The sequence below is a fragment of the Choloepus didactylus genome, chromosome 6 (assembly GCF_015220235.1).
Source record: "Choloepus didactylus isolate mChoDid1 chromosome 6, mChoDid1.pri, whole genome shotgun sequence".
Lineage (NCBI taxonomy): Eukaryota > Metazoa > Chordata > Mammalia > Pilosa > Megalonychidae > Choloepus > Choloepus didactylus.
In genome coordinates, this window is record NC_051312.1 from 14,972,930 (window position 1) to 14,999,215 (window position 26,286).

Here is a 26,286-nt window from a genome sequence, read left to right on the forward strand (position 1 = left end):
TGACTTTGAAGCTTATTATAAAGCCACAGTTGCCAAAACAGCATGGTACTGGCACAAAGATAGACATATAGATCAATGGAATCGAATTGAGAATTCAGAGATAGACCCTCAGATCTATGGCCGACTGATCTTTGATAAGGCCCCCAAAGTCACTGAACTGAGCCATAATGGTCTTTTCAACAAATGGGGCTGGGAGAGTTGGATATCCATATCCAAAACAATGAAAGAGGACCCCTACCTCACCCCCTACACAAAAATTAACTCAAAATGGACCAAAGATCTCAATATAAAAGAAAGTACCATAAAACTCCTAGAAGATAATGTAGGAAAACATCTTCAAGACCTTGTATTAGACAGCCACTTCCTAGACTTTACACCGAAAGCACAAGCAACAAAAGAGAAAATAAATAAATGGGAACTCCTCAAGCTTAGAAGTTTCTGCACCTCAAAGGAATTTCTCAAAAAGGTAAAGAGGCAGCCAACTCAATGGGAAAAAATTTTTGGAAACCATGTATCTGACAAAAGATATCTTGCATATACAAAGAAATCCTACAACTCAATGACAATAGTACAGACAGCCCAATTATAAAATGGGCAAAAGATATGAAAAGACAGTTCTCTGAAGAGGAAATACAAAAGGCCAAGACACATGAAAAAATGTTCAGCTTCACTAGCTATTAGAGAGATGCAAATTAAGACCACAATGAGATACCATCTAACACCGGTTAGAATGGCTGCCATTAAACAAACAGGAAACTACAAATGCTGGAGGGGATGTGGAGAAATTGGAACTCTTATTCATTGTTGGTGGGACTGTATAATGGTTCAGCCACTCTGGAAGTCAGTCTGGCAGTTCCTTAGAAAACTAGATATAGAGCTACCATTCGTTCCAGCGATTGCACTTCTCGGTATATACCCGGAAGATCGGAAAGCAGTGACACGAACAGATATCTGCACGCCAATGTTCATAGCAGCATTATTCACAATTGCCAAGAGATGGAAACAACCCAAATGTCCTTCAACAGATGAGTGGATAAATAAAATGTGGTATATACACACGATGGAATACTACGCGGCAGTAAGAAGGAACGATCTCGTGAAACATATGACAACATGGATGAACCTTGAAGACATAATGCTGAGCGAAATAAGCCAGGCACAAAAAGAGAAATATTATATGCTACCACTAATGTGAACTTTGAAAAATGTAAAACAAATGGTTTATAATGTAGAATGTAGGGGAACTAGCAGTAGAGAGCAATTAAGGAAGGGGGAACAATAATCCAAGAAGAACAGATAAGCTATTTAATGTTCTGGGGATGCCCAGAAATGACAATGGTCTGTTAATTTCTGATGGATATAGTAGGAACAAGTTCACAGAAATGTTGCTATATTTTGTAACTTTCTTGGGGTAAAGTAGGAACATGTTGGAAGTTAAGCAGTTATCTTAGGTTAGTTGTCTTTTTCTTACTCCCTTGTTATGGTCTCTTTGAAATGTTCTTTTATTGTATGTTTGTTTTCTTTTCAACTTTTTTTTTCATACAGTTGATTTAAAAAAGAAGGGAAAGTTAAAAAAAAAAAAAAAAAGAAAAACAAGGAAAAAAAAAAGATGTAGTGCCCCCTTGAGGAGCCTGTGGAGAATGCAGGGGTATTCGCCTACCCCACCTCCATGGTTGCTAACATGACCACAGACATAGGGGTCTGGTGGTTTGATGGGTTGAGTCCTCTCCCATAAGTTTTATCCTTGGGAAGACGGTTGCTGCAAAGGAGAGGCTAAGCCTCCCTATATTTGTGCCTAAGAGTCTCCTCCTGAATGCCTCTTTGTTGCTCAGATGTGGCCCTCTCTCTCTGGCTAAGCCAACTTGAAAGGTGAAATCACTGCCCTCCCCCCTACGTGGGATCAGACACCCAGGGGAGTGAATCTCCCTGGCAACGTGGAATATGACTCCCGGGGAGGAATGTAGACCCGGCATCGTGGGACGGAGAACATCTTCTTGACCAAAAGGGGGATGTGAAAGGAAATGAAATAAGCTTCAGTGGCAGAGAGATTCCAAAAGGAGCTGAGAGGTCACTCTGGTGGGCACTCTTATGCACACTTTAGACAACCCTTTTTAGGTTCTAAAGAATTGGGGTAGCTGGTGGTGGATACCTGAAACTATCAAACTACAACCCAGAACCCATGAATCTCGAAGACAGTTGTATAAAAATGTAGCTTATGAGGGGTGACAATGGGATTGGGAAAGCCATAAGGACCACACTCCACTTTGTCTAGTTTATGGATGGATGTGTAGAAAAATAGGGGAAGGAAACAAACAGACAAAGGTACCCAGTGTTCTTTTTTACTTCAATTGCTCTTTTTCACTCTAATTATTATTCTTGTTATTTTTGTGTGTGTGCTAATGAAGGTGTCAGGGAGTGATTTAGGTGATGAATGTACAACTATGTAATGGTACTGTGAACAATCGAAAGTACGATTTGTTTTGTATGACTGCGTGGTATGTGAATATATCTCAATAAAATGATGATTAAAAAAAAAGAAAAAAAAAAAACTTGATTGGGGTGATGAATGCACAGCTATATGATGGTACTGTGAACAGTTGATTATACACCATGGGTGATTGTATGGTATGTGAATATATCTCAATAAAACATACAAAAAATTACAGGCTTCAGTTTCAAAGTTACAGTTATGGATCTGAAAATCTTAAGATTTTTCTGGATCCTTGGCAACTGTAGTAGTGGTTTAGTTAATATTTTCCCTCAGATTAAAGCTGTTGTTTTTATATATCAGCAGCCCAAAGAGAAAGCAGAAAACTTGCCAAGTTTGTGAGAAATGGAAAAGGATTGAGTTAAAATTCCCAATCTCATTTCTTTCCTAATCCACTGATGTTCCTGGGATTTTGGGGAGATATTCCCGAGTTTTTACCATTCATCCATATGTAGTTAGTTGAGACAGCTTCAAATTTGAATTAGCTCCTTTATCTTTTTAAACTTGATTGAAAACAATTGGGTCTTAAGGAAAAGTTTTGCTTAATGGACTCAAAACATTCACCCACTGGGACTGGTAAAAAAAATGTATATTGCACTAGTACTTCTTGGTGTTTAGAGCAAGCTGGTATTTGTGTTCCTTTGTTCGATATGTATTTTAAGCACCAACTTATGTGATAAGCACTGTGGCTAGTTATTTCACAAACAATACATAATTTATTCCTCATAGCATCTCTGTGATTATGATTGATATTATTAAAGATTCATTTGACTTCTGAGAAAGCATGACAGCTTGAACATGTGCATGATTTCATTCTTTCCTTCAAGAAGATGTAATTGACATGACACCTAGTACTAATCAATGTGTTGAGAGAAGATTTAGAAAGCTAGTGAAGATTTTGGGGTTGAAAGATAAGCAAAAAAACAAAGAAAAAAATATATATGTATATATATATAATTCTGGGGAAACCAGGATCTTGTGCAGGAGAGGAAAAATGAAAATTTATTAAATGCCTCAGCTTTGATAGCATATATATAAAGATATAAACAACATGTGCCTCTTTCCCCTAAATTATGATGTAGGTATATGGAGAAGATGGGGGATGAGGTTGTGCATATGTATGATGGTTGAGGGTTGGAAAGAAAAGAGCTAAGCATACATAGAACGTAATTTATCTAGTACATGGCTGAAAGAGAGGGGTTTTGCTCTCCAAATGGGGCTACTTGTTACTAAAAATAATCTTGTTTAACTAGTTGATTCTTTAAGCCATGGGAATGTGTAACTGTGATTATTAAAACCTCAAAAATGACTTTAGTTGCATGTGTGGCAAGGCAAGTTATTGTATTAAAAAGCAAAAAAAAATTAAAATATATTGAATAGTTTATTCCTTCTTTATCACCCTTCAAAGATGTGTTAGGAAGAATTATGTCCCCTCAGAAGATTCCATGCCCTAATCCCAGAACTGGGACTGTGATGAGATATCCTACCCATGAATATGTTACTTTACATGGCAAAGGGGTCTTTGCAGATAGGCTTAAGGATACTAATCAGTTGATCTTAACAATAGAGAGATTAATTCCTGGATTATTTGGGTAGTCCCAAAGTAATCACGGGATTGCCTTAAGAGCAGAAACAGGAGAGGAAGTCAGAGATTCAAGGTTTGAAAAGGACTTGCTGCACCCTTTGAAGATGGAAGGGGCCATGTGAGATGAAAGTTGGTGGCCCCTAGGAGCAGATAGCAGCCCCCAGCTGAAATCCAGCAAGGAAACGGGGACCTCAGTGCTACAGCTGCAAGGAACTGGATTCTTTCAACAATGAATGAACTTGGAAGAGGACCCTGAGCCCTGGAACCTCATCCTGCTGATATTTTGATTTTAGCTCAGTGGGACTCTGACCTATTGAAACTATTGCATCATAATGTTAATTGTTTTAAGCAGCTACATTTGCAGGTAGTTTGTGACACAGCAATGGGCAATGTAAGGGGAAAAAAGGGTTCTTACCATTTGAAACAAGATTTGAAATTTTTTGCCATGGCATCACTATAACTCAGGATAGTCTAACTTTGGTGATACCCAGTTCTTTTCCATGCTTTCCTTGGCTTCATACAATAAAAGGTTTATTTCTTTCATAGATCATAACCCAGCTGAGTGTTCAGCAATGGATTTAATCTACACAGTGATTTATGGAACAGGCTTCCTTTCATCTAGGGACTCAGCATCCTCTGGACCCTGGATTCTGTGCATCCAGCCAATGCATAAGAGAAGGAGACTGCAGGGAGTAATACAGCAGATTTTAGGGGTCAAGCTTGGAAGTAGTGAGCAAATGAAGAAAGGACACGTGAACAAACAGCATATTTTTGCCACAGGGTGTTGGAAACAAAGGGAATAAGACAGTAGCATCTGGAAGTCAACAACTCTTCCCAGTCTACACAAACAAACCTAACAGATTTTTGGTGAGACATGCTATGTTTGTCATATGACACTTTTTTATTAGATTGCCTTTAGGTAAGTCACAGATGTTCCAGGTCCCCACAGCCCTTTGCATCTTGTCTTATAAACAGCTAGTTTGCGTTTCACGTTTACATTCCTTCACTGACTCCTAAATACATTTGATTTTGTCAACTCCAGACCAGAATTCATTGCAGGTACAGTATTAGGTATCTTAGAAAGGGGAGTTAAGGGGGAGAATGCCTTCCAAAGGCAAAGAGAGAAAAGTGGGATTCCCTGAGAGTTGAAAGGTGGCAGTGGGTTCCGGGAGCAGTTGGAGCTTCTGACTTGCTCTCTAGCATCTCCCCATCAGATGGTAAAACCTCACAGGCCATGATTCTTACTTTCTTATATTCTCACATTTTAAGTCTAGATGCAAAGCACTGGATTCTTGCAATTTCTTAAAATTTCCTGTTTCCCAAGTGTGGTACAGAAATAGCAAGTTCACAAGACATGTAGGGACTCTGTAAACTGGGACAATAGGTTTCTCAGTGGTAACTGCTTGGACTGGTCACTGATGACAGAAATTGCCTCTTCAATGACTTGGCAACTTTTAACACCCTGGGACCCTTCCTTGAGCATGTGTGTGCATATGTGTTTGTATATGTATTGGGTGAGTATGGGGCTTGTATGAGCAAGAATGACTGAGTTGCACTTTTAAAGAGAATTTAATAAAAGGCCATAAAGATGTGTTTCTTGAATACCTGCATTGTGGACTGAAAGTTAAACCCGTTATATAAGCACCATACAAGTGAGTGCTGAAGCAAAAAAGGGGGTTGTTTAGGGTAAGCTGAATACAAGATTACAATCCTTCAGGCCAACTCGGGTAGTGACCCCACCAAGTTAGAGCAACCTTAGGAGGCGCAGAAAGCCAATCCTTACTACACAGGCAAAGGCATCCAGGGGCATGCAGCTAGTCTCTCCAGCTCTATACTTTATTCTACTACCCATAACTTCTCCACTCACCTCTACATGGAGAGTTCAGGCTTCCATTTGTGCTTTTAAAAATCATTTATTGAATGCCTACTCAAAGTAAACCTTTCTGCTGAATTCTGTAGAAGACACAAATGTAATATAGTCTGAAGTTACTGGTGAGCATGTGAGAGAACTATAAGAGTGTCTGTGATTATAAAAGAGAAGGAAGTTGGGGAGATATCCTTGGGAAATACCCATTTGAGAAGGCTAAAGGAGGAAGAGGATTTTATGAAATAGGTGTAAAAAAGGACCCAAGTCACTGGGGGTGAGGAAGATTGCTGAAAGAAGGGCTGGCCAATGATCCCCAAAATATCAAAGAAATCAAGGAGAAAAAGGATTGAAAAAATGTGATTAGGCTTGGAGGATGGTAACTGGCAGTTTTTGATGATGTAATTTCTTTTGATCACTGAGGATGAAATTATGTGTCCCAAGTGTTGAGAAATTAGAGCAGTGAGTGCAGACATATGGAAAGGAGCCAAAGCTGCATACATTACATCCTTTCTGTTATGACATCTGCATCTCTGCCCTTATTGGCCTCTTACTTCCCTGTCTAAAGGGTGTTTTATTTTCTTCTACCCTCTATTTTCTGTTCTCATTGCTACATTCTGCCTTAATAGAGTTTACATCCTCAACACATAAATTTGGGAGGGGAAGTAAGTGGGGGCTAGAAACAACAAAATAGAGGAAGAGTGGGAGTGATTTTTATTCCTCTCTGACTTTTTTGATTCATGAGTCCTTAGAAAGCCTGCAGAGAATACTTCTTCCCAGTTGACTTACTAAGCACTTATACAAAAGAGGAGGCAGAAAATGTTCACAATATAGAAAAGTTGGTCCATTAAATATTAAGTTGTAAATGAACTGGTGATCATAATTGAAACATTATCATTTATGACTTTATGATAAAGAGTTTAAATGTGAATTATTCTGTCACCCCTAGAGAATTTTGATATAGTACTAATATTTGATTTGTTGTCATTTTATTTGAATGAAGAACAAATCTTAGAGTGTTTTGCATGCTGCTCATTTGCTGGTGAAAGAATTAGGTAGCAACCACAGTTGAGAATATAGGATTGGGAGACTATATTATTTTTCCCTAATTTGGTTCCGTTACTGGATGCATTGTGGTATTTGGGTAGACCTGCATGTTATTTTGAGTCTTTGGATTGCTGGCCATCCTTTGGACAATACGAGGTAGCACTTAGACTCAGATCTTCTTTGTATGAACTTGAGCAAGTTGAAAGGTTTTGTTGCACATCTTGTTCTGACCTTAAACTGGACAAGCAGTTGGAATATGTGTCTTGTACAGAGCTTTGGCAGGAGGTAGAAGGAAAATTTAGATTTATGTTTTCTGATTGTGGGTCCATTGGTTTTTGGTCTGTGGATTCTATGCCCCTCGGTTTGACATCTGTTGTTTGTATGCTGTCTTTTTGCATACCTTCTTTTTGTGTAACTCTGGCTTGAAGGTTTTGTTGGTGCTCATCTTGATCTTGACTGTCTTGAAATGGAACATTTTGTCCTTGCCAGTCTAGGTTATGTTGGGCTATGGCATGCTGGGTTTGGGCCTCTTGGTATAGAGCTTTCTGCTTTAGGGCTTCTTTCTCTACTAGATTTTGGGCTTGCCAGGTGTGGGATTCCCATTGTAGGTGATGCTGCTCTTTAAATTGCCATTCTTGTGGCTTCCAGTCTTTGCCTCTCCAGCCTTGAGTTCTCCAGTCTTGGTACTGCCAGCCTTGGTATTGCTGGATTTGAGTTTTCCAATCTGGGGATTGCTGCATTGGAGTTTTCTTCTCTTGAGCTTTCTCTGCTTTGGGTTGCCAATCTTGGGATTGTCCCAGTGGGGATTTCTCTTCTTGGGCCTGTTGGTTTTCAGATTGCTGATCTTGGGTTTCTTCCTTTGAGGATTTCTCCTCAGCTTGCTGACCTTCATCTTTTCCACTTTGGGGTTGCTGCTTTGTAGATTGCTTCTCTTGGGCCTGCTGGTCTTCAGCTTGCTGATCGGAGTGTTGCATATCTTGGTCTTGTGTGTCAATAGCTTGCCAATTTGGATATTGCTTCTTTGGGGGTTGCCAGTCTTTGCTTAGCCAGTCTAAGGATTTCTGCTTTGGGGATGGCTGGCCTTGGCTTTGCTCATCAAGTGATTTCTGCTTTGGAGATTGCCAGGCTTTGATTTGCTGGATTAGGGAAAGCCGCTTTGGGGATTTTCTGGCATGGAGTTCATCTTCTGATTTCCATTCTTGGGTCAGTGACATGACTTCTGATTGCATGTCTTGAAACGATAGGTCCTTAATTTTCTGGTCTTGAAGTTGAATGTCTTGTGATTGAAGGTCTGAGGACTGCTGACCTGAATCTAGTGAACTGAAGAACTGTGTAGAGTGGTGTGTCAAGGCTTTGGATAGCATGTCTTGTGATAGCATGTTTTGTGCTGACATGTCTTGGGTTGGCATGTCTTGTGCTGGCGTATCTTGGAATGGCAGATCTTGGGATGGACGGTCTTGGGATAACCCACGTTGAGATGTCAAAATCTGTGTTTTAGAGAAATGGGACCCAAAGGAATTGGATTTTGAGTCTCCAAACTGCAGGGCTTGGGACTGTAGAACTTGATCAGATGACAAGTCTTTGGATGATAAATCTTGGGCTTTTTGGACATGGGATTCTGCAGAATGGGTTGGAAAAACATGTAGTGACAAGTCTTGTGCCTGTGGTAATTGGGTTTGAATTTTTGAGGGCTGTCTTATAGCAGATTGTAGGTCTTCAGCTTCCAGTTGCTCAAATGAATTGCCTTGCTGAATGTTCATAGTACTTTCTGAGGGCTTTGTCTGTGATGTGGGAGGCAAAGGTTTCAGTTCAACTTCTTCCTGTAAAAATTCTAAAGGTTGTGGGATATTTTTCTGGTGATCACCTGGCAAAGATTCAGAAGCTGCGTGGTAACTTTCCTTGCTTCTCTGTGGCTGTTGTGTGGGTTGGAAGCCCAAGGAACATCCTGAGACTCTTAATTTGAAGAAAGCATAGCCCCCGAAGAAAGCAGTATGCATGTGTGTTCTTGTTTCATCACTGGAAGATTCTTCTTGAAGCTCAAATTGTAACTGGGCATTTGCTTCTGGGACATGTAGTTCATTATTTTGAGTAATATCCGAAGGTAAGAAAAACACAATCTATAAAACCAAGGGGGAAGGAGAAAATTAATAAGCCAAAATCATCTCTGATGTTCTTTTCTTCTTGTAATCCCAAATTATATTTCTGCTCTGCCTCAAGAAAATAGATTAGAAATAACATCTAGATGAAGGGTCAGAAAACAAATACTGGTTCTGCCTTTACCAACTCATTTAAATTCTGTATTTTATTTAAGAAAGTCATTGCCCCTGATTATCTCAAATATTCAATAGGGATATTTGTCTAAGATTGTCTGAAATATTTCTTCCATATTTAATATTATAAAGCATGTAAAATGTTTTACATCATCTGCTCAGTATTCATATATTCAGTTTTGATCTATAATTATCTATTAATCACCTACTAGATGAGCTAGATACTGAGTATAAGAGAAGATTAGATATGGGGCTTGTCCTGAAGGTGCTCACAATTGTGGGTAGAACAACATATTAATAGATAACAACAATAAAATTCAGCAAATGCAGTTACAGAAAATAGGTGCAAGAAGGAGCAGTAATTGATATGGAAGGAAACCAGGAAAGGATGGCATTCTGTAAGCCTTGAGAAGGAAGTTTTCCATGGTAGAATGTGTGATTAATATGTTAAAAGCTCCTGATATATCAACTGCCGTGGATGGGTAAAACAAAAAAATCCAACATTCAGAGACCCTAGAAGTGTACTTTTTCTAATCATTTAAAAAAATCTTATAGTAATTTTCAGATATTTCCTATCATTTCTTAATTGGAGCACTGTTGAATGCATAAATATAAAGTAAATATTGAAGAGAAGCTAAGTCTGTAATAGGATTCTGTTATTGAATACCAGTTATTAAAGAAAAAATCCACTAGGACTTTTCTTAGGTGAAACAATCCAGTGGTGAAGATTTTTTTTTTAACTCTAACATTCAAGCAGAACATCTGGGAGAAAAGACCTAAAGCAAAACAATCACAGATTTAAATCAGCATGGCTTCTAAGCTGGTGATGAGGTCACAAAACCAAAAAGTCATGTAGGCCCAACTAGTTCACAGAACTGCTGGGGTGTCTCCAACCTCATGTAAATCCACCTTTGGAGGGTACCATCCATGACATGAGCTTTGAGGAGATCGTGAGTTCAAAGCATCAATTTTTAGCCCACGATGCACAATATCCAACCTCCTGCAACCTCTCCAGGCCACAATGACACATGAAAAAGTTTCAGGTGTGTGCCGTTTTGAATGTATTATGTCCCCCAGAAAAAGCCATATTCTTTGATGCAATCTTGTGGGGCAGACATATTAGTGGGGATTAAGTTGGAATGTTTGGATTAGGTTGTTTGCATGGAGATGCGCCCCACCCAACTGTAGATGATAACTGATGGGATATTTCCATGGAGGTGTGGCCCCACCCATTCAGGGTGGGCCTTGATCAGTGGAGCCATATAAATGAGCTGACTCAAAGAGAAGGAACTCAGTGCAGCTGTGAGTGACGTTTTGAAGAGGAGCAAGCTTGCTAGAGAGAGGAACGTCCTGGAAGAAAGCCATTTTGAAACCAGAACCTTGGAGCAGACACCAGTCACATGCCTTCCCAGCTAACAGAGGTTTTCTGGATGCCATTGGCCATCCTCCAGTGAAGGTACCCGATTACTGATGTGTTACCTTGGACACTTTATGGCCTTAAGACCGTAACTGTGTAGCCAAATAAACCCCCTTTTTATAAAAGCCAATCCATCTCTGGTGTTTTGCATTCTGCAGCATTAGCAAACTGGAACAAGGTGCTTATTCAGTCTTTAGATCTTGCTATACAGAAACAGCCAGCTTTGTCTTGCAACCAAAATCCACAACAATCAAATAGGAAACATGGTTAAGATGAAAGGAGGGGAGAGAAGAAATAGGAAGAAGGAGGAGGAGTAGCAGCAGGAGGTGCAGCAGAAGCAGAAGGAGCAGCAGCAGCAGCAGCAGAAGCAGCAGGAGGAGTAGCAGCAGCTGGAGGAGTAGCAGCGAGAAGAGCAGCAAGAAGAACCGCGGCAGCAAATGTTGTCAGCAAACCTACCGCTCCCCCAATCCCAAAAGTTATTAGCAAATCCCAAGAAAAAATTAGTAAGTCACTCATGGACACTCTTTGGGCAAAGTTCAAGTTAACACAATCACTCCACTGCACAAGATCATCTACATCTCTTATTTGAGTTTGGTATGACAGAGAAAAAGATAGGCAATGGTTTCATAAAATGAGGAAGAGAGATAATAAAGAAATGTCCAAGTTGAAGCATAACAAAAGACACAAAAGATGCTGAGTATATTTGATGTTTGTCTTTGGTACATCCTCAATTGACAAAACCTCATTTGTTTTTGGAAGGAGCTACGATAAGAACAGCAACATTTAAAATAGTGCTAGCCTGGCTACAGAGCAAATTTTAGGCATTATCTCACTTGATCACCATTCGAACCCGTATATGAGGAAATTGAATAAGTGAGAAATAATGTGACTCCATTAAGAAGTAATTGTTTCTAAATGTCTGAAGCTGAATTTGTACTCCCATCTCTCAACTTCAAATCCTATGTGTTTTCAAAAAAATGAGAGAAAGTTCCCAGGCAATATTGACTCGTGTTTTATATGTAATGTTTATATACTCTTAATATTTGCTATTAAAATTTCAATGTGATAATAAAAAATAAATAGGTACAAAGTGCTTTAAGTGAATGTAGAGGATGAACTAATTCTGAGAGAGCCAGGAAATACTTCAAAGAAGAGGATAACCTGTGTATTGATGGAGGAATAAGAGTTCCTCAGGCAGGAAAAGAGAGGATGAAGTAACATAGGAGTCCAAATCCAGGTAGAAGAAACAGTGTAAACAGTGGGTGCAAAATCACAAGGTCAAGATCTAGCATGGTGATGGCAAATGCTAATCAGTTAGACATTGTTAGATGGTTTGCTAAGCTAGGAAATTCGAGTTTTCACTTATAGATGAGAAGGAGCTTTTGGAATTTAAAACTATATATATATATATATATATATATATATATATATATATATATATATATATATTGGAGTTTTTAAAGCAGTTAAATGACAGCATCAGATATGACCCTTAATCAATGCCTCCCATTCTCTCCTATGTTTTTCTTTTGGGGGGGGGGGGTGGGTGGGATAGTTATATCCTACCTTGCTGAGTTTTGGCAACCTTCACCCTTTCTAAGGTCATTTACAGAGTGATAATAGACTACGCGTTCTATTTGTTGAAGTGATTAGAACTCTGAATGATTAAATGACTTAATTATGGCTACCTGGTTAATCAATTAGTCAATGGCAGGTCTAGATGAGCATCTACACTTTTCTTTTACATTGTCATTCCCCACACTCCTAATTTGTTTCCCACGCCCCATTGAAGGGCTATTTACATGAAGGTAAGTGGTACTTTGGGGGAGACTTCTGTATTTTTATTCATATCCAAACTTCTTTTTCATTTGAATTGTAATTTGCTTTTTTGTTAAAATTGAGGCTGTTTGGAGGCACGCATTATAGTGTGTTTAATTTTATTTAAGATCTAAAAGGCTCTGATTTTAAGTTTCTTCATCCCTAATGACAACTGAGTGCTTACTCAGTGGTAGGCAAGTTTCCAAAGTCATCTCAAGTAATTTTTATTACATCCTTATGGGGTTACTATCCTTGATTTACAGATATGGGAACTGATATTCAAAGATGTTAAGTGACTTGACCAGTTTTACAGAGCTATTAAGTTGTGAAGCCAGGATTCAGACACTGCGGTTGAATCTGAGGTCCTATGCTTTCCTCTTAATCTCTGCGTCATTGTAATAACCACTCAGTCACACCTTATTCCAGGCTGGTTATGGCTCAAGGCCATATGAAATAGTGCTTTTAAAGACAGTGGCTGGCGTTTTAGTTGCTCAATAAATATTAGGAGTCCACTTTCCCCTTCATCTTCTTGAGCTCAGGGTCTATATTATATAGCATCTTTGATTCCCCTATTGGAAAACTTAACATAGTAAAGATGTCAATCTTCCCCAAATTAATATGTAAGTTCAGCACAATTACAGTCACAACCACAGCAAGACTTCTGTTGAAATTGATAAATTGATCCTAAAATTTGTCTGGAAATCCATAGGACATAGAACAACCAAAACAGTTTTGAAAAAGAACAAAGTTCTTACACTGCGTGATTTCAAGACTGACTCTAAAGCTAGAGAAATTTAGGCAGGCTGGAATTGGTGGCATATAGATTGATGGGACAAAATAAAGTGTCCTATAAAATAACCAGTCAATTCATTTTAACAAAGGTGCTGTGGTAGATTGAATTATGTACCCTGATTTAGACATGGTCGTAATCTTAATCCATGTCCCTGTGGGTGTGAACCCATTGTAAGTAGGACCTTTCGAAGATCTTATTTTCAGTTAAGATGTGACTCAATTGGACAAGATTAGATCTTAATCCAGACCACTGGAGTCCTTTATAAGAAGAAGAAATTCAGACACAGTGAGAGAATGTTGCAGGGAGAGGCCAGAAGTCAGCGTGGACTTGGAATACAAAGAGGTCAAGGCATGCCATGTGACTGGAAAGCCAAGGAACCCAAGGATGCTTTCAGCCAGAACACTACCGACCCCTCTGATACTGTGAGTCAATAAATTCCTGTTGTTAAGCCAGTTTATTTGTGTGATATTTGTCACAGCAGCCTGGAAACCAAGACAGATGCCAAGGTAATGAGGTAAAGCATTGCATTTTCAACAAACAGTACCGGAACAAGTAGATGTCTCCATCGGGGAGCATGAACTTGTAATTTACCTCTCACTATACACAAATATTAACTCAAAATATGTCATAGAGCTAAACATAAAAGCTAAACCTATAAAACTTCTGGAAGAAAATACAGGAACAAATCTTTATGGTATTGAGATATGCAAAGATTTGTTAGAACAAGAAAGGGCCAACCATAGAGAAAAAAACTAATAAATTGGACTTCGTGAAAATTAAAAAGCTCTGCTGTTTGAAACACACTATTAAGAAATGAAAAGGCAAGCCACAGATGGGAAAAGTATTAGCAATATACATATCTGAAAAAGATTTGTATTAAGAATCAGTTAGGCTCTTATAACTCAATAAGAAGATTGAGTTAAAAATTTGGCTAAAGATTTGAACAGATACATTTCAAATGAAGGTATATAAATAAGCAATGAAAACATATATTCTCACCATCATTAGTCCCCAGGGCAATGCAAATTAAACCATAGTGAAATACCACTATACACCCAGTAGAATGGCTAAATTATTAATATGATTAACAATTTCAAGTATACAGTATGGATCAATGGACTGCTCATACATTGCTGATGAGAATGCAAAAGGGTACAACCACTTTGGAGAATTTTTTGGCATTTTCTTGTAATCCTATGACCCAGCAGGGAAATATTAGACACTACATTTCCAAGAGAAATCAAAACATATGTCCATATAAAAATTTGTACTCAAATGTTCATAGCAACTTTATATAATGGATACTACTCAGCAATTTAAATGAATACAACAGCATGGGTAAATCTCAAAAAAGTGTTGCTGAGTGAAAGAAACTAGACACAGACGAGTACTTCCTTATGATTTCATGTCTACAAAATTGTAGAAATCAAAATTAATCCATGGTGGTGGAGGGTACTGACTGCAATGGGAGTTGAAAAACTCTTGGGGGTGATGGGAATGCACTATATTCTGATTTGTGATGGCAGCTAAACAGGTCTATACAATTTGTCAAAGCTCACTAGGCAATACACTTAAAAAGGGTGCATTTCATTGTTTGCAAATTATATTTCAGTAAAGGTCATATAAAAAAGAAAAAATTACAACACGTAGTATAGGGCCTGAAACTGGTATTTGGGATTTTGAGAGCAGACTCACTACCCAAGCGAGAATCCTGATGATAACATGATATTGGAGTGATTATTTAAGCTCTTTGTTACTTAGCTCCTTCATATGTAAAATAAGGATTGAGTTCATGCTAAGTGACTAGAACCGTGAAAGTCATAATAAGCATTTAGTAGATGTTAGCAATGGCTATTCATTACTATAAATAGTATTCATATCACAGTTGATATTTCTCTTTTCTTCTTCCTTTCTGGTGAGTGATGGCTTCACACTCCTTGAGGACCCAGCTCAAAGCTCCCAAGGTCACAGTCACTCCAGTTCCCAATAAGTCCCATAAGGAATTATGTCTGAACAGACATGACTGTGAACAGCCAATAGGGTGAGCAAAGGAAGCTTAATGGTCTCAAAGGGTGGGTGAGCCTTCAGTCTTAAGCTTGTCCTTCTTTCACTTCCTAAATTGAGAAGTTTTGGTGCAGCATCTGAGCATGCTTCTCTGCACATTCATAGGCCAGAGAGAGGTTTATTGTTCCCATGGGAATTTGTTCTCATATTCACGTTAAACGCACCTCGTTTGACTTTGTCCAGCACTTGTTTCTAAAGGATATGACCGTCACAGAGATGCTCAACTCTACGATGCTGGTGATCAGTAAGACTGACAAAATTCCCTGCAAATAAAGAGACATAAATGCCATTTGGCATGAAAGTTGGTATCATTTTAAAGACATAAGTCAAGGACCCTTATACTCTGTAACCAAGTGTGTGACCAATTTGTTCCTGGCATATACCAAAATAAAGACCTTGGGCTCTGAAAGGGTAAAAAATTATAATGTTGCATCATGTTCTTGATCCAGTTAGGATAGGATTTTGTCTCTTACACTGGTTTCTGGCTTTCCTTAGTAGCCTTTTATCAGTCTGCAATTTTGGAATTGATTCCGGAACCTATGGAAGTGTTCTGAAGGCCCACTTCAAGAACACTTCCATAGGAGACTATGAGGATTTATTAAGATCACATATTCTGTAACAGAGCTCTTTTCCCTTTGGTTCTTATTGAGGGAGACAATTTCCCTAGATTCTGCTTCACTTCCAGCAAATGGTCTCAGATCTCTTTAAAATTCTAGAACCCAAGCCTTCAAGAAATAGAATGAAACCCCAGGATTTGTTTGTTGAAACTAAGAAGGAAAGGCCTATTGGAGTCACTGACATGCTTTAAAATAATGTCATTGATTACTTATAAGATAAGCACTTAAAATTATACCTATAGTTTTATTTTAGGGTAAAGAATATATCTCATCTGCTTCAAGGAATAAAGCTGTTGCATTTATCTAAAAGTGATCTATATCCCACAATTATTAAAATACTTCACTTCATTAAGTGGCTTCAACACCTTTTCCCACTGTAATTTGTTTTTAACGTTAATTGAGCAAACTTTTTTTTTTTATCATTCTGTTTCTCATTCATGCTGACTAGGTAAAATTTAATCCAATCCATGTCAACAATAATACTGATAACTAAAACTTATTGGGTTTTTACACTGTGCCAGGTACTGTTCCAATTTAACTAAGCCCCCAAACAACTCAGTGAGGAAGGCAGTCTTATTGCCTTTATTTTCCAGATGAGGAAAACCAAGGTTCAGAGAAGGTAAAATATTAGGCCAAATTCACAAGCTTTTAGAAGTCACAGAGCCAAGATTCAAATGCAAGACTGTATGGCTCCCGAATGTTCTTCAGCGTCATCCCACAATAATACTGCTTTGCAAATGTCAGTTCAAATGCTGATGCAGTCTTAATATTGGAATCGAATTTGATGAGACATTGCATTATGAACACAGATTCATTATACAGAATCGTACTATAAAATAAGGCCACTTACAACTAAAAGTGTTCTGCCTATGACACACATTCCTGCCAGGGACGGCTGTCTGCAGTTCTCGTGCTGATCTTTATAGCTGATGATTGTGATAGTAATCCCAGCTACTGCCACCAAGGAACTGATAATATTCATGGCCACAACACATTGTCCCTGGAAAATAAACATACAAGTATACTCACATAAATAAATACAAGAAAAATAAAAACAAAAAAGGAAAAAAAAACCTTCAAAGAAATTCTCAGTGCCTTTATCTTTTCAGATCTCCCTCAGGGATGAACTGCTCTGGCAGATTAGTATGCTTGGAAGGATTGGCAGGTTAAATCCTGATTTATCAAAGTCAGAATACAAATCAAGTTTTAGAGTGGGCCAGAATGTTGAGAAAGAGAAAAGGTAGAAAAGGGGCACTCTACGGTTAACGCTAAAGAAAATATGCATCCTGTCCTGACACACCGTCTTTTACAAAATGGAAACAGAATGGTGTGGCAGAAAACATGTGGACTTTGAAATTAGACTTAATTTTGAGTCCTGGCTCCACTAGGATCTTAAGCATGTTATCTAATCTCCTGGAATTGCAATTTCTGTCTTTAAAAGTGAAAGTAATGGCATCTAACTTTAGGGTAGCATTCATTTTTTTTCCCCTGTTTATTTCATAAATATTTAGCACACTTCAATTATAAGTCAGGAAATGGACTAGGCTCTGGACACACAGGTGAACAAGATAATGGAGCCCTGCCTTCCTGAGGCTTACATTCCCCAAGAGGATTCAAACAATAGCCAAACACATCATTAACCTATTTACAGATGACAACAAATTTGGACTGGGGTTTGAAGGTTTCCCTTCTTGATCTCAGTGTTCCAAGGTAGAAGGAATAAAAAGTTCATATTGTCCCATTCCATTCCCTTTATTCACATATATGTATCTAGAGCATCTATGTCATCTATATCTATCCCCATATCTATATTATCATCTATTTCTATATATATATCTATACCTGTATCTGTATCTTTTACCTGAACCTCTATCTGTAACTAAATCTACCTGAATTCCTTCAAAGGATGGGAACATCTTGTTCATATCTTCATACCCACTCCCAGCACACTATGTCTCTTCTAAATGAAAAACAAAGAAAAGCCTCCCATTTCAGTTCAGTGACTGTTGGCTGTACATCTCTTGACTGGTATGTCTGCTGTGGCAGAAATTCTATGACGTTGGCATTGGAGCCAGCTTTGTATGGCAGGAGGCGCTTGTATAACTATGACTTGATGTTTACCACCATTTGCACAGGTCTTTACTGCAAACAGGCATTTTGGCAGAACACACAGCAGCACACGGATATGCCATCGCTCTCAGTCCTCTGTCCTTTCTCTCTCTAGACTCTCTTTTGGCTGCCCCAGGAGCATCTAGTGGACTAAAGTCTGTGGATGAGCAATCCTTCAAGTGTATCACGCTTTACGGTTTACAAAAAACGTGCCCAGGATCCTCATCTGAGTTTTTGATGTAGGCAGTGCACTTGTTATCCCCCCTTTCCAGATGAAAGGGGTTCAGGGCTTAACTGACTGAGTGATTGTGCAGTTGGTGGAAGAGCTGTGACCGAAGTCCCGGAATTCTGATGCCCGGTTCTGTGTCCCTGACACTGTGCCGTCCTGCCCGCGTCCACTTCAGTGGCTCTCCGTGACCAGGGACGGGTCTGCCTTACCCTCGGCACGTTCCCCAGGCTGAAAGGCAGCCAGTACTGAGAGAAGCACAGCATGGGGGCTTCAGCTGCAGGGTCTGCCTTTATTTCCACAGGCAGAGAGAAGGGGGCTCTTCTCCCCCACCCCCAAAAGCTTCCTATGGCTTGTAGCTATCCCCTGTGAAAGTTGGCAGAGGCTACAGGAACAGAGTTAAAATGGCTTCGAGAGGAGGCTCACATCTCCAGGGCCTTAAACAGGTTAGAAGGGAGTGTAAGCATTTAAGTATCTTCATGCCTTTTACATATATCATTAAATCCTCAAAATAGTCCTTTGAGGTAAGTACTTTCTCCCTCACCTAGACACAGCAGTGAATAACAGTCTTGATTTAATTCTAGAATCATCTGATGTCAATGCCCAGCCTCTTCCTTTAGGCTTTGTACAGACACCAACGAAAAGCTGCTGCCAGTGGAAATAAGACAATCACTGGGATTGGGAGATCTGTTTTGGTTAGAACAGGGGTTCTCAACCTCAGCACCAGAGACATAATTCTTTCTTGTGGGGCTGACCTGTGCATTGCAGGATGTTAGGCAGCATCCATGGCCTCTACCTGCTAGATGACAGTTATCTATATCTATCCCTCCATCTACACCTCTGCTATATCTCTATCTGTCTCTATAGCTATACCTGTATCCATCTATCTATACATATCTGTATCATCTATATCTATATCTATAATCATCTATATCTATATTTGTATCTATCTTCAGACATCGTCAAATACCCCCTGGGGGCTAAGAACCACTGAGTTAGAGGGTTGTAGAGTGTTTCCAATAAGCAACTCTCTTGGTCTATTTGACCGGGAAAATGGGAATCAGTGGAAGGCAGTAGGGCCAAGGGGATGGTGACATTGACAAATAGAAATGGCTTAAACTGCTGATGTATAAAAGATATGAGGTACAAAGGGACCCTTTATTACTAAAGGTTTTATATGAAAAGATGATATACAGCAAGTAGAAAATTTTAAATTATAAAGAAGTCACAAATGTGACTTACAGAACATGTTTGTGTTTTCTTCTCCTTGGTTCCTGTGAGGTATCCTGTAAGAATAAACTGTCAGGAAGACAAAAGATATAAGTTAGTGGGTGATGTATTTGGCTACCTTACAATATAGTTTCCTTTGAATTCACAAAACTGAATTCTACCTGAACATTAGGAAGGAAGGAGAGTAAGAATAAATGCACTTCCAGGGCTGAATGAGGGCTTGCTGCTAGGGTCAGCTGGGAGAGGCAGGTTCCTCTTTAAGGTCTAGAACATACCACCCAGGGGTTTGGCCCATCTGACCTTCAAAAAGACTGAGAGGTTCCTGGGCTCTGGGTCTAGTGGTCAAGGGGTGAGCTGATGTACTGTCTGCTCTGAGCAAGCAGAGGGAGACTTACTCGGAGCAGAACCCGTGAAAGGCTGACGAGGGGGCTGGAATCTAGTGTCATTAGCTCAGCTTCTTCTTTATCAAGAGTATAAAGAGCCTAGTACCATCCAGGGGAAATGAGAACTCTGTCATCCAAAGTGGAGCCACTTAACTTTCTTCATGTTCTGGAGTTGGGAAACCTTCCTGTGAGAAATCGTGTTGAATCTGGAGATCTCTAGGATGGAGTCCTAGAAAGTCACCTCTGCTTTCCTTCCTCCACTTCACTCCCCACTGTGGGTCACCACTGTCTAACAGTTCTACCTCCGAGCTGCTCTCAAAGCTGCCCATCTCTTTTCTTTTCCATTGCTGCCCTACATACCCTCTCCTCCCCTTCCCCTGGATTACCACATCCTGCTCCCAAATGATTCTCTCAGGTCTAGTATTATCTTTGAAGTCATTTCCCACTCAGAAATAAAAAAAGATATATAAAAAGTAACAAGTCTTCTGCTATTATTACGCTCTTTAAAAAATGTCAGTGACTTACCCTTGCTCTTGTATTAAAGTCACATTCTTAATTGATCACATGGGCTGGCATGATGTGGTTCCAGCCTACATTTTTAGCCTCATTTTATGACACTGTTGTATACTCATTGGTCTTCTCTCAGTTGCCCTTTGCTTGTGCTCTGCCTTTTGGCATGCTCTCTTTCTACTCCACCCAGCAAACACCCAGCATAAAGCACTCCCCTGACTTCCCAGGCCAGGTGAGCTCCCTAGTACGCTCTCACAAGGCACCCGGAGCTCCTATCTTCATGCACGTAGCACAAGTGTGATAACATATCTAAAATTATTTTTACTTTTTCATAGTAAACTGCTTCCCAATTAGATGGCAAATTCCATGAGAACAATCCATCACTTATCTCAAAGATGGCCTTATTTCCCAGAACTCCTAGCACCTAGGACACATCACCAGACATAGTACATGCTCAGTAAATACCTTTACAAAGAAGAGCAGAAGTTTGAAACAGCATCATGCTGGAGCTGATTCATGCATGCTGATTACATAGGGTCACCCTGGGGAAATTTTTTTATGGAATGGAGGAAGTCAGGAGTTGTATTTGAATTTCTATGGTGGGGCATGTGACTTTGAAAATCACATTCAGTATTCTATTAATTGTATTTGGAAAGTGAAAATACTACTTCCTGTTTCTGAAATGCAAATTATAGAAAAGGCATGGAATTTTTATGTTTATAAAAGGAAGGCATGGGTTTTAATTGTCAAAGAGACAGTTAATTTGGTCATTGACTGATGGATTTATTCATTCATGCGTACTCTGTGTCAAGCACAATTCTAGGCTCTGATAATACATCAGCAGTTAAAACAGACAATATCCTAACCCTTTTGGGAGTGTGCATTCTCGTGGGGGAAGCACTAATAAGTCTACCCTGAAATATTATTGCATGAGATAAGAAACCAAGACCGTGGGAATTGGATGGAATTAGTACTGTATTAAGAATTATATTTGTGGCTTTATTATTAACTGGATGAGTGACACTCAACATTATCTTTGGGGTTAAGCAGGAGATTGAACGCTAATATTCTTAAAATTTTCCTTAAGCTCTGAGAGTCTGATTCTATGAGTGCTAGCTAGGTATGTTTAAGTCATTTAACTTCTCTCAAACTCAGTTTCCTTATTTGCAAGGGGAAAATTAGGATATTTGTCTTCTCATCTCCCAGATTGACAGTGAGAAGCAGTTGACTTACTATACATGTGAGGACTCTGGAAACATTAAACACTGTACACCTAAGAGTGTCTACAGTGATTCCATGCCCAAGTGGAGTCATTTATTTTGTCATGGAGGGTTTGGCTTTTTGGTAGGAAACCATATTCTTGGACTTCATTAACCTAGAACTTGAGTCATTTCGAACCAGTCTTTACAGCAATTCCTCAATTGGCAGTATTGGCAGTACTCACAGTAAACGATCCCCAGAATGGATATCCTACGAAGAAAACGAGAGGAAAGAGGTGGAAGAATTTGGCATAATTAAATGCAAATATAGCTCCGATGCCCGCAATGATTAGAGCAAGCAGAATCTGGACAGTCTGTGAGGAGAGAAATGTGTACATGAGATCACAAGGGCCCGGCCTCATCATGCTTCCCCAGGTCCCTGAGGCACATCCTTGAATTGGAGCCTTCCCCAACCACTCTCAGATCAGCAGGGGCTCAATTCAAGCACCTCTTTCCCCCCAAGGCGCTTGTCTGGGCCTTTCAGGTTCAAAGCCTTCCTCTCAGCCCTTGCTCCCTATGAAATTCCTCGGTATTACCAATTTATTTATCTTGTATCAGAGATAGATTTGAGTACATGGCTGACTCTACCCTAAGATGGTAAGCTTTTTGAGTATGAGGACTGCAAACTTTTTTTCCCTTGGCAGAACCAGTGCCCTATTATTATTCCCCCTCTCCCTCCACTCCCACTCTGCATTTACACATTCAGTATACACTTTTAGAATTGAGGCTCAGTCCAGTTCTCTCAGTTTATGAAGTTCACTGACAGAGAGGGGGAAACTGGGGTGAGGCTACATCTCGTATCTTCATCTAAGGGTCTGATGAGCCATCAGAGTCAGGAGTCTTTGTGGAGATAAGTTCCCGGTGGCCTGGGGGTGTCCAGTGGATCTTCTCAGGGCAAAACCTCTTCTCTAGCATTCTGGGCTTTCTCCCCAGGCTACATCTCTGTGGCACCACATCCCAAGCAGGGCTGTCACTGTTATACTAAGGATGGAGACTGTGTACACCACTCTCACCTCCCCTGGGTAAATTTACAAGGTGATGAATTTTTTGTGTGTCTATATTGTGGTTCACTGTGGAACCTTGAAACTGGTTTTCAAAGAACTCTCAGTGCCTGCACTAGCACAAAGGGGGGTGTTAATTTTCCTTTACTGTCTTCTTAGCTCCAGGGGAAGCGTTGCCACACCTCAAGATCATTTCCTCCATGAGATATTTGGAGAAATCACACCAGCTTCCTGCTTCCGCTCAGCTAGGATTCAAAGAGCTGTACTAATGCCTCACAAAATAGCCCTAGGATCTCCCCAGGGTGAGGGGGGATATTAATTAGCGATAAATATTTGATTTCTCAAAGTTAAATAAGCCCTTAGAAGCATTTCTAAAACATGAGGTGAAGTGTGTATTGTTAACGGAACTTTTATCTCTTTGTCAAAATCTAAGGCAACAGTCCCCTTGACTCCATGTTGGCTCTCCTACCGGTGATTTAATTCCTTGTAGGAGCAAATGCCTTACAAGTACTTATGGTTAGCCAAGAAGGATAGTTTGCAGGTAGACCATGAGGAGTCACTTCCCCTCATGCACGGTCGTGTCTCTACAGACACACCTAGAGAAAATAACTTCTCTCCCCCCTCCAGGAAGATACCACAGGTTGGAGAGGACTTACTGCCAAAACCTCTGGCTCTCCTTTCAGGAAATCCAGCAGAGTAATTTGAGGTCTGTAGGGAAATGCAGTCAATACCGTTTCCCTTGGTTGTACAGTGATGACCTCGGTCCCTCTTTTGACCTGTGTCGATGACGCCATCATTCAATGGCAAAACTCTAGGAAGAGAATAAAGGGGTGAACATGGCTGCCAAAATCATGGTCCGCTTCTCCATCAGTGTCACATGGAGTCCTTGGCAGTGAGTCCTTGGCGATTACTCTGCCAGTTGCTAGAATCACTGAATCACAGTCATTGAGTCATAGAGTCTTAGAATTCCAGAGCATCCCCAGCCCCCTCTCTTCCTGGTAAAGGATTCAGTTATCCAGAAGAGTTATCCTCTTGTCAACTTGTTTGTAGGTGGCGTACAGAAAAACAAATCTCAATATTTAATGTTCACGAGATAAAACTAAAACTTTTTTCATATCTACTAAGTTCCACATTTCTTTTTGTTTGCTTGTTTAACATTAAATGTATTCACATTTAATTTTTTAACAATTCTAACATGCTGACGTAGATACAGGAGATTCAGTTGCCTAAGGTCACAGTTTAAGGGATAAAAGAAGGAATCAAACTCCATTTGTCTGTCTCCAAAATCTGTATTGTTTCTATTCAACCAGTCTTCCACTTCTTTCAAAAGGAGTTTCCCACTGATGAATTATCTGTTTAACCAGATTCCTTTCTAGTATTAAAAATCAGTAGACAAGAAGGTATAAGAAGAGTTGTAGTTGGCTACTTTAATAGAGGACATTTTAGCTTTCTTAAAGAAAAAAAATATTTTTTTTAGAGATGTTCATGGGTTTAAGCTATGCAAAGACTAAAACAACTTGGTAGAGACAAGGTAAAATGCCTTTTGGAATTTTGCTTTTCCCATTAATCTTAATATTCCTGTATTTATTATAATTCTATCTATTAAATCATAAAGGCAGCTTGTTTTACAAAGTCAAAAAATATATATACACAAATTATCTTGAGTATTTCCGAATTTGTGGCAATCGTGGGTAGCAGGATAGCTTCGGCACTATTGACATTTGGGCCTGATAATTCTTTGCTGTGGGGAGTTGTCCTGTGCATTGTAGGCTATTTAGCAGCATCTCTGGTCTCTACCCACTAGATGAAGTAGTACAGCCCCAGTTGAGACAGCCATAATCTGTTCCATATGTTACCAAACATGGGGGGTGGCAGGTAAAATTGCTCCAGATTACGAACCACTGATGTGCAGAAATAATCACAGACTGTCTCCTCTGTTATAATTTTCCTGGTAAAATGCCTCTTTTTATTTTACACCCAAACTTCATAGAAGGTAAATATTTCTCAATACAACATTTTCTGAATGTTTATTCAGGTGAATTTTAATTTATGTATCTAAAATGCAATACAATATTTTATATAAAACAAAGTGTGGGACAAGTCTATATTTAGATCCTAAGCAGAATTGGTAAGAGAGGTTTTGAAAAGTGTACTGAGTGACAATAAAAGGGAAACCATCAGGGCAGCATTGACTCAGAGGCCACGTACTGTAGACAAAGTGCCTGTATGTTACCAACCATTGCGATTGTACAGTGATCAGAAATTATAACGTTTTAAGCATTTTTCAACCTAACACATTAGTTTATTACTTACATATAGATGTTTACTGCCTTTTACTTATATTTTAGGAAATCAGATGGTATTTTGGGTTGACTAATGCCATATTACAATCATTTTCCTTAAAATGATGGAAAAGAGCCATCTTCATGCAGAATACCTGCCTTATTGGAACAAATTACTGATGTTAAGCAGGAGAAGCTTATAATTCTATCTTCTTTGGATGTTTCCACAGGCCTCTCATTTTATCTTTTCAACTAGATTATAGTTGTCAGCCTCTGCTTCCCCCCTGCTTTTGGCTTCCAAGTTCCTCAAAGATGGAGCCTCTAGTATCTCAATTAAACTCAGTCCAGAAGTCAGGAACCATGGAGAGCTAAAGTAGGCGAGTCCATGGGGGACAGCTACATGCAGAATACTCTTTGAGTGGACATGGTATTTCCTCTTCCTTTCAACTTGCAGTAGACCATCTTTCCTTGGGTTTGACTACTGAAATTGAGCATGTAGTGTGTGCCAACACATAAATGAGATATTTGCGACCTCTTCATTTCAGCCATGTGCATGCATTACAATGTCATCTTCCAACAATCCTGGAAGGTGGGTACTATTATCATCCCCATTTAAAAGGGAAACAAGGCCACAGTTACTGCTGCAAAGTGGTAGGGCTGAAATAAAAAATTTTACGTTTCTTGTTCCTGATTCCATGCTCTAATCGTATATGTATTAATTTTCTGTCTCTGTGCAACTACTATCCACAAATTTAGTGACTTAAAATGACATGATTATTTCCTCGCAGTTTCTGTGGATCAGGAGTCAAGGCACAGCTTCTCTGGGTCTTCTGCTTAGGATGTCATGAGGCTGCAGTCAAGGTGTTGGGTAGGCTGAATTTTCATCTGGACCCTTGATTGGGAAAGAACACACTTCCAAGCTCATTAGGGTTGTTCGCAGGATTTATTTCCTTGTGGCCCTATGACTAAGGATCCCAGGTTTTTGCTGGCCGGAGGCTGGAGGCTGCTGTCAGTTCTTCGCTTCCTCAACATGGCTGCTTACTTCATCAGGCTAGCAAGGAAAATCTGTCACCCACTTGGCTAAAACGAGAGGGAGGATTGGGCAGTTTGTAAGAAGGATCCGAGCAGGTGTGGCTCAGCCGCAGCTTCTGCATTACCTTTTTGGAGGACCTGCATTTTTTTTATCAAGAATGAGAGTTTAATATAATAATGTAGATGAAACTTGAGGATGTTATGTTGAGTGAAGTTAACCAGAAACAAAAGAACACATACCGTATTATCTCACTAATGTGAACTAACATTAACGAGCAAACTTTGAGATGT

At 39.5% G+C, this 26,286-nt stretch overlaps 1 protein-coding gene across 1 annotated transcript; it reads right to left on the reverse strand.

The window, feature by feature from the left end:
• Positions 1 to 7,094: 7,094 nt before the first annotated feature.
• On the reverse strand, positions 7,095 to 23,475 carry MS4A14 (membrane spanning 4-domains A14). Its single transcript, XM_037839445.1, has 5 exons — positions 23,338 to 23,475; positions 21,866 to 21,994; positions 16,814 to 16,963; positions 15,511 to 15,609; positions 7,095 to 9,101 (listed from the first exon to the last, which is right to left on the reverse strand). The coding sequence occupies exons 1-5, from the start codon at positions 23,473 to 23,475 to the stop codon at positions 7,095 to 7,097; spliced, it is 2,523 nt and encodes an 840-aa protein (XP_037695373.1).
• Positions 23,476 to 26,286: the final 2,811 nt, after the last annotated feature.

Excerpts from the sequence above, each read along its gene's own strand:
- MS4A14 (XM_037839445.1), bottom strand. The coding sequence starts at position 23,475 with ATGGCGTCATCGACACAGGTCAAAAGAGGGACCGAGGTCATCACTGTA. Across the intron at positions 21,995-23,337 it reads GAGAGCCAGAGGTTTTGGCA|ACTGTCCAGATTCTGCTTGC; the intron begins GTAAGTCCTCTC and ends CTCTCCTCACAG. Across the intron at positions 15,610-16,813 it reads TAGGCAGAACACTTTTAGTT|GGAATTTTGTCAGTCTTACT; the intron begins GTAAGTGGCCTT and ends CTTTATTTGCAG.